This window comes from Micromonas pusilla, assembly GCF_000151265.4.
Source record: "Micromonas pusilla CCMP1545 genomic scaffold MICPUCscaffold_1, whole genome shotgun sequence".
Taxonomy (NCBI): Eukaryota; Viridiplantae; Chlorophyta; class Mamiellophyceae; order Mamiellales; family Mamiellaceae; genus Micromonas; species Micromonas pusilla.
This window is the reverse complement of record NW_003315882.1, coordinates 617,472-625,837: the sequence shown is the minus strand read 5'-3', so window position 1 is coordinate 625,837 and position 8,366 is coordinate 617,472. Positions and strand designations below refer to the sequence as shown.

Genomic DNA, 8,366 nt, shown 5'->3' with positions numbered 1-8,366 from the left:
GGCCGTCGGGGAGGCGAGACAGAGCAGCGCGAGGAGGAGCGCGGCGAGGACGCGGACTAGATCCACCGCGGGGCGCGTCCGCGCTCGGCACCTCGCCGTTATTCGCATTCGCGTCGTCGTCGTCGGCGTCGTCGTCGTCCTGCCCTGCGCTCGGCGGCCGCGCGCGCCGGTCCCTACGCCGTCGCGCGCGCGGATGCTATGAGGTCCGTCATCCGCGCGCGGTATGGCGTGTCGCGCGAGCCGTGTCCGATACACGCCGCGCCTCGAGAGAGTGAGCGTCGACGACGTTGTTACTCGCTCGAAAAACACGCGCGGCCCCAGCCGCGGACAACTTGGCAACCCACGAAAAGTTCTGTTGCACTTACCCCCGCACGGCGCAGCGCCCGCACGCCCGACGATGGACCCCTCCTGGCAAACATAAGGGTGGGACCCCGACGCGAAGCCGCCGTCGCCGCCGCCGTCGATCGGCCCGCTGCTCGACCTCCTCCCCCTCGACGTCCTCACAGAAGTCCTGCGAAGACTCGACCCGAACGCTCGAAGTCTTCTTCGTCGCGCGTCTCGCGGCTGCCGCCGCCTCGTCGAGGACTCCGGGCTCCGCCGCTCGGGGCTCCGACTCCTGCGAACCTCCCCGGATGTATACGGGCTCCAGCTATGGTACTTCACGCAGTCGATCGCGCTGGTGGAGTGGGGGAGGAAGAACGGCATACCGTGGTCGCGGCGCCTATGCTTTGTCGCGGCGTGCCAGGGGAACGCGACGTCTGTGCTCAAACACCTTCGCGCGCTCGGGTGTCCGTGGGATGAAGATACGAGCTGGGCGCTCGCGTGTGAAGGCGATCTCGAGACCCTGAAGTGGGCGCACGAACAAGGGTGTCCGTGGGATGAGCGCACGTGTTGCTGGGCGGCGCGCTACGGAAACCTCGAAGTGCTCGAGTGGTTGCACGGCGCTGGCGCTCCGTGGGACGAGAGAACGTGCATGTTTGCCGCCGCGGGCGGGAACCTTCAGACGCTGCAGTGGGCGCGCGAGCACGGGTGCCCATGGAAAGAAAGGACACTTCGTAGCGCATACATCAATGAACACCACGACGTCCTGCGGTGGGCGATAGATAACGAATGCCCTGGGTACCAGAAAGATGTATACCAGGTCGCTATGTCGATGATGCCGTAAATCAAACGACGATGCGCGCCGACGACGATGTGCTACGACGATGTAACTATGAAACGAACGATGCGTCTATACGCGCGACTCAGTACCGCCTCCCGCCCCCCGCGCTCTCGAACAGAACCGTCCCCTTCTTCTTCCCCTTCTTCTTCCCCCCGCCTGCGTCGTCCGACGCGGCGGCGGCGGCGGCGGCGGCGGCGGCCACCGCGGCGGCGCCGTCGTCCCCTCTCCCCCACGGGCCGCCCCCCCCCCCGCCCCACACCCCGCCCGCCCCCCGCGCGGCCGGCGGCGACGCCCCAAGCGCGGGACCCCACGACTCGCCGTCCCCGGGGAGGTCCGGCGCGTCCAACCCGGACGCGAACCCCCACTGCGCGACGCGCGCGAACGACGTTCCGCGCGGTCCTTCCGCGTTTTCAAACTCTTCCCTCGCGAGCGCCGCCTCCCGCGCGGCCTCGCGCGCCTCCTCCTCGGCCGCGGCGTGCGCGCGCGCGAGCGCTTCCTCGGGGGTGAGGCGCGACGCGTCGAAAGAGGAGGAGGCGTCGTCGTCGTCCTCGCGCGGCGCGCTCGCGGCCGACCCCAACGCCGGCATCGCGTCTCGCGCGGCTGTGGAAAAAACGCGCGCGTCCCTCGCGGCTCTCGCGTCGGCGTCCGCCGCCGCCGCCGCCGCCCGCGCTTCCGCGTTCGCTCTCTTCCTCCGCAGCTTCTCCCGCGCCCTCAGTTCCTCGCCGTGCTGCTTCAACATCTCCGCCGGGACGACGCCGGTGAGGTCCACCTCCGCGAGCGTGTACGACGTCGTCAGCGGAAGGTGCCGCAAGTGCACGGCGCGGCGTCTCGCGTCTTCGTCTTGCGCGCGTTCTTCGAGCTCGACGACGACGGCTTCGAACGACGCGGGGAGGCGTTCGTACGAGCCGAAGTGCGCGAGGAGGACGCGCGTGCACGCGGAGTGGAGGACCACGGGTTGACCGTCGTCGGCTTGGTAGAAGTAGTACGTCTCCACGCGCGTCGGCGGCGTCGGCGTCGGCGTCGACGGCTCGACGGCGGGGGTCGGCGGCGCCGCGGCGGGCTCGTCCGCGTCGGAGGCGGCTCCGTCCGCGGGCGGCGCCTCTTCGTGTACTTCCTCCTCCTCCTCCTCTTCTTCCTCCTCCTCGTCTTCGGAATCATCTTCGTCGTCCGTGAACGCGCTCGCGGCCTCGACGGCGCGGCCCATCAAAAACGCGGCGCGCTGCCCCGCCGCGGGCGCGCGCGGCCGCTCCGGAAGCGCGGGAAACGCCGCGGACGTCTCTCTCGCCGCCGCCGCCGCCGCCGCCGCCGCCGCCGCCGCCGCCGCCGCCGCCTCGGACGCGGACGGCCCCTTCACCGGCGGCTCGTAACCCCCGTGTATCGCGCGTTTCTCAGCCCACGCCTGCACGCGGCTCTGAAGGATGTCGCACGCGAGAAGCGCGTACGGAAGCTCCGCCTCCGCGTCCGGGCCGCCCTCCTCCGCCATTCGATTAATCCTCGCCTCGAGCGTGACGCGTTCTTCCTCCCCGAGCGCGTGCTCCTCGGACGTGAGCGTGTACTTCGCGAACGCGTCGAAGGCGCCGCCGTCGATGCTTCGCGTCGACCGCGGCCAAGACGTAGTAACGCCTGGTAACGACCCGTTACCCTCCGAGGGGGTATACTTACTCGGCACCGCGCTCTCTCGACGCCGTCGCAAAAGCGTCAACCTCATCTTTCCGCCGACGACGGGCGGCGCGATCGGCCGCCGCCGCACGCTCCTCAGATCCGCCATCCTGACCGGAGTGAAACACATCGGGCACTTCGCGTGCTCACCATCCTTGCGGTTCGTCACCGCGTGCCGCGCGATGCACGCGAAGCAGAACGAGTGCCCGCAGAGCGTCACCTGCGGCGCGTTCGGCGGCTCGTCCAGACACACCGGACACGCGAGCGGCGCCGCGGCGCCGAGTTCCACGGCGACGACGTCGTCCCAGTCCACCATGTGGTCCGGGTCCGTCGCCGCGCCTCTCAGGTCCGCCCAGTCCGCGACTAAGAACCGGAAGTTGGCGTGGAGGAACAGCTCTTTGCGGTAGACGTTTCGACGCGTCGTCTTCGTCCTCCCGCCGCCGCGTCCTCGTTGCTGCTGCTGCTGCGGACGATGACGATGAGGATGATGATGATGGTGGCTCGACGCTGCCGCGCTGCCGCGTCGTTGCCCGCGTCCGCCGCCGCCGCCGCGCCCCGCGCCGACGATCGTGTCTCTCTGTTCGGTTCGGAAGTTCAGGAGGAAGTCCGCGCGCACGCCCCCGCGCGCGTTCGCGCCTCGCGCGCCGGTCGCGGACTGCGACGTCGAGAGCGCGTTCTCGTCGCGACGCGCGCCGGTCGAGCCCGATCGCCGTCGCGAGACGTCGTCCGCGGCGCGCATCGCCGCGTTCGCGCCGACGTCGCCGCCGCGGCCGCGGCGCGTCGGCTTCGGGCGCGCGTCGCCGCCTCCGCCGCCCTGCCGTCCCCGGCCCCGTCCCCTCCCTCCTCCGCCCGCGTCATCGCACGCATCGCGGTGACGCGGCGCTCGCGGGGGTGGAACGAACGACGCCGCGTTCAGGTTCAGCCCGCGCACGCCGGTCGGCTCCCCCGCGGGCGCCGCCACCGCGGGCGCCGCCGGCGGCGCGTCGTCCGCCATATCGTCCGTCCGCGTCCCCCGAGGGCGCGCGCCGCTGTGGGGATGGTCGACGCGGCGACGCGGCGATGCAGCGAGTTTCACTTTTTCTGTTTTCTAAGGCAGCGGCGAGCGATTGCACTGCTGCAGGCGATGAAAAGTTGCTGCTCATATTACGAAACTGCGCTGTTGTACACGACGACCTTGTTACGTCGCCTCCGCTCGCCTCTTCTCTCACTCGACGAGGTCCTTCTGATCCTGTTGCATCTTGTCGATCCTCGAGAGCGCGTCCTGAATCTCGCGCTTCGTTCGCTCGATGGAACCGATGCTCGCGCCGACGTCGCCGTCCACGGCGCCGGACCCGATGAACCCGCTCTTCGGCTTCCCCCCTCCTCGCGACGCCGACGCCGACGCCGACGCCGGCGGCCGCGTCTTCGTGACGCGCTCCTCCGGGCGCTCGATGACGAAGTTATCCTCCCCGCCGCCGCCGCCGTCGACGCCCTCGAGCTCGCGCTGCTTCTGCTCCAGGCTCTCCTGCTGCGCCATCAGACGACGCTCCATCTCCGCCATCTGCTCCGCGACGACGACCATCTCGCTCTTGATCGCGTCCATGCGTTTCCTTAACTCCGCGGGGTCCTTCTTCGCGCTGTTGTTGTTGTTGACGCTCGCGGACTCCACCGCGGCCGCGATCGCGGGGCTGCGGATGCTGTCGGTCGCGGGGGCGGGCGACGCGTCGCCCGTCGAGGCGTCGCTCGCTTCGGCTTCGGCTTCGGCTTCGTCGCGCGACGCCGAGCGTTCCGGTTTCAACGCGTCGAGAATCGCGTCCAAGGATTTGTCCACCGCGTTGACCGCGTTCGACGTCGCTTTCTTTCCGAACAGCGCGTTCATGAACCCGGTGAGCGGAGACGAGTCCACGCCGGCTTCGTCCGCGACCGTCTGCATCGCGGTCGCGGCTTTCACCATCGTCGTCTTCGCTTCGACTTGCGAAAACGAAAACGCGCGGAGTAACCCTTGAAGCCCGACGCGCATCTTCTCGAGCGTGCGCTGCTCCTTCTCCAGCGTCGCCGGGTCCGCGCCCTCGCTCTTCAGGCGCATGATCGTCGTTGACTGCACCGCGATGAGCTCCTGTTGCTTGCTGATGCGCTTTTCGAGACCGACCATGTCGCCCAAGACCTCGGAGACTTCGCTCTCCGTCTCCGCGACGGCGGCTTCCGCATCCGCCGCCGGCTTCGGCTTGAACCCGCCGAACAAATCACCGAACAACCCGCCGCCGTACTTGATCGGCGAGTCGATCTGCTGCTTGGCGACCATCGCGGCGAGCTCGGCCGGGTCCACGTCGAAGAACCGGTGACGAAGCGCTTCCTCCGCGCTCGGACGGTCGCCGCCGCCGACGAGCACGGTGCCCTCCTCGTCCTCGCCCTTCTTCGCGCGCTGCTTCTCCGCGGCGGCGCTCGCCGCGGTCGCGGCGTCTTCGTCGTACGCCCGCGGCCGCAGAAGCTCCCTCGCGAGGTCCCACCCCGCGCCGTTCCCGGCGTCTAACACCGCGGTCTGCGACCGTTTCAGCTGCGATTTGTTCGCATCGCGCCACAGGAACAAATCGTACCCGACGCGTTTTAACCCGCGGTTAAACGTCATCAACCCGTTGTTCGTGCGAAGCGACGGCAGCGCGAGCTGCATCATGACCACGCCCGCGCTGTACATGTCGAACCTGTCCGGTTTATGCTGCACCCACGCCGCGCTGCCGGCGGCGAGGGCGACCGGCCCGAACAGCTTGCGGATATCCGGCGCGTCGTCGCTCGGGATGAGAAATTCCTCGGGCGGCGCGTACTTCGGGTCCATGATCGTCTCGTCCGGCGCGAAGTTCATCCCGGTCCGGAAGCACGCGCACGCGCCTAAATCGATGAGCTTGAACCGCTTCTCCGTGACCGAGGTGCCGTCGGACGCCTTCCCGCGCGCGACGTCCTCGTTCGTGAGGACCAAGTTGTGCGGCTTGATGTCTCTGTGAATCAGACCGGCCGTGTGCACCACGCGTAGATTCTTGAAGATCTGCCGCATCGTCGCCTGCGTCACCTCGAGCTCCACGGACGCGTCCCCGCGCAAGTTGTTCCCTTCTTTCCCGAGCATCACCTTCGCGATCCCCGCGGGGTAGTCCGGCTGCGCCATGTACTGCGCGAGCGTCCGGTCGCCCTCGTACCGCCACACCAACCACAAGCCCTCTTTCGCGACGACCCCTTCGCTGCTGCTGTGCAAATACGACTCGTCCGGGGTGACGCGGAACGAGCCCAGGAAGTCCGCGCACGACCCGCGCGCGTCCCTGGTGACGCGGTCGTTCATCCACGCCTCGACCTCCTGGAGCTCCGCGGCGCCCTCGACGGTGAGCTTCGGTCGCTTCAGCACGACGTCTTTCTTCACTTTCGCGATCTTCCCTTGGTACACGATCCCGAACGAGCCCTCGCCGATTTGCCGTTCGACCTCGACGTCCGTGCGCTTGTACTTCGCGCCCGCGTGGACGCGGAGGGCGAGGGCGCGGCGGCGCGTTGGCGCCGGGTTCGAGCGTCGCGGCGTCGCGAACGGCGACGCTCGCGTCGTCGTCGTCATCATCATTTTGTTGGTTTTTCGTATTTCGAGCGCGCCGACTTCTGTTCCTTCAGATGCCGCGCGCGCGGTGAGCCGCGTTCGCGACGACGGACGTTCGTTCGCGCGCGCGCGACGTCACGTGTGCGCCCGTCCGAAGCGTCGCCGTGAGCGCGAGCGGCGTCGGACGTCCTCGCGTCTCGCGCGAGCGCTCGATCACAGTGACCCCCGCGACGTTGAAAACGCGTCTCTGTCGCCACGTATCTTCCCGCCAATTCCAATCAACGCTGGACAGGTGTTAAACCCTGAACCCTAAGTTTAGGGCAAACCGCGGTTCGTCCGAGGATTTCGCCCGCTCTGCTGCGGCGGCTCTGCTCCGCATCGTCGCTGGCATACCCAACCGCGACGAGCGCGAGGCCGTCGGCGCGCGTCTCTCGACCGCGAGCGCTTCCGTCGTCGTCGCGAGGGATGGCGGCGAGACCGGCGGAAGCGAGGGGCCGCGCGAGCGAGATCGCGGGATGGGCCCGCGGCCGCGCGAGCGCGTCGCGCGGAGGGGGGGATCCCGCGTCGTCAGATCGTCGGCGCGGGGCGCGCGCGCGCCCGCCGCCGCGATGGCGCGCGCCGCGCGCGCCGTGGAGCCGCGACGACGGCGAGCGCGACGCGACGACGAGCGCGACGACGTCGTGCGGCGCGCGCGGGGGCGAACCGCGCGCGGTGGTGGGGGGATGGAGAAGGAGACGAGCGGCCGCGGCCGCGTCGGCGTCGGCGTCGGCGTCGGCGCTCGACGACGATCGTCGTCGCTCGCGACCGCCGACGGTCGCGAGCGTCTCGCGCGCGCGGTCGACCGCGCGAGACGCCGCGGCGCTGGGCGGCGACGTCAACGGCGCGGAGATGCGCGACGGCGCGCGCGTCGTCGCGCTGAGACTCACCGCGGGGGTCCTCTCCACGGTCGTCGTTCGCTCCGTCCTCGCGCCGTTCGAGCGCATGAAGCTGGAGTACATCTTAAACCACAGCAAGCTCCCGCTCGCGAAAGCCGTGGGCGCGGTGTTTCAAGCGGAAGGGTTGAAAGGGTTCTGGCGCGGGAACGTGATTAACCTGATGCGCGTGTGCCCGTACAAGGCGATCAACTTCGCGGCGTTCGACGCGTACCGCGGCGTCGCAGTCGCGCTCTCCGCCGGCGCCGCCGGCGCGGCGTTGTCGTCGAAGTCGACGTCAAAATCGTCGTCGCCGTCGTCCGCCGACGCCGCGTGCGCGCACTCCGCGGGGACGCACGACGTGAACAAAGTATATCTTGCCGTCGCCGGCGCGGCCGCGGGCATAACGTCCTTGTGCACGTGCTACCCCATGGACGTCGTGCGGACGCGGATGCTCGTCGCGGGCGGGATGGTGAAATACGGCAGCGTCGGGAAGTGCTTCGCGTCCATCATGACGAAGGAAGGGCTCAGCGGGTTCTACCGCGGGTTCCTGCCCGCGCTGTTCGCGCTGACGCCGAACGGCGCGGTGTATTACACGATGTACGACCATCTGAAGTCGAACCGGTTGCGGACGTTGGAAAAGGAAGCCGCGGAGAGAGCGGAGAGAGCGGCGGCGGCGGCGGGCAAGGCGGGGAAGAGGGGGAATGGGGCGAAGGGGGCGGTGATCGAGATGGAGGCGCCGCACGCGATCAGGGTAGAGCAAGGGTACATGATGCTGTTCGGCGCCGTCGCCGGGTGCGCCGCGGAGTTCAGCACGTACCCGTTCGAGGTCATCCGGCGCCGCATGCAGATGCAGATGGGGACGTCTTCGGTGTCGAGCGCGGTGGGGATGAAAGCGTTGCGGCGGATGACGAAGACGCTCAGGGTGATTCTGAACTCGCGGGGGATACCCGGGCTGTACGCGGGGTGCGTTCCGGGGATCGCGCAGGTGTTGCCCTCCGCCGCGTTGGGGTACTACAGCTACGAGATGTTCAAGATCGTTCTCGACGTCGACTGACGAGCGTCGGGACGGTTGACGTTTTATAGT

At 69.0% G+C, this 8,366-nt stretch overlaps 3 protein-coding genes across 3 annotated transcripts; 1 reads left to right on the top strand and 2 right to left on the bottom strand.

Moving 5' to 3' along the window:
• Positions 1-1,244: 1,244 nt before the first annotated feature.
• MICPUCDRAFT_46195 (uncharacterized protein) lies at positions 1,245-3,598 on the bottom strand (the record flags this gene model as incomplete). The annotated part of the gene is made up of 1 exon (XM_003054865.1): positions 1,245-3,598. Exon 1 carries the CDS (start codon positions 3,558-3,560, stop codon positions 1,245-1,247), a length of 2,316 nt encoding a protein of 771 aa, XP_003054911.1. The 5' UTR covers positions 3,561-3,598.
• A 1,585-nt stretch (positions 3,599-5,183) lies between these two features.
• MICPUCDRAFT_2718 (uncharacterized protein) lies at positions 5,184-6,314 on the bottom strand (the record flags this gene model as incomplete). The annotated part of the gene is made up of 2 exons (XM_003054864.1): positions 5,184-5,705; positions 5,751-6,314. Coding segments are annotated over 2 exons (1,086 nt in total), but the record flags the coding sequence as incomplete, so codon positions are not given.
• A 519-nt stretch (positions 6,315-6,833) lies between these two features.
• MICPUCDRAFT_12392 (mitochondrial carrier family) lies at positions 6,834-8,336 on the top strand (the record flags this gene model as incomplete). The annotated part of the gene is made up of 2 exons (XM_003055402.1): positions 6,834-7,520; positions 7,572-8,336. The coding sequence occupies 2 exons, from the start codon at positions 6,834-6,836 to the stop codon at positions 8,334-8,336; spliced, it is 1,452 nt and encodes a 483-aa protein (XP_003055448.1).
• Positions 8,337-8,366: the final 30 nt, after the last annotated feature.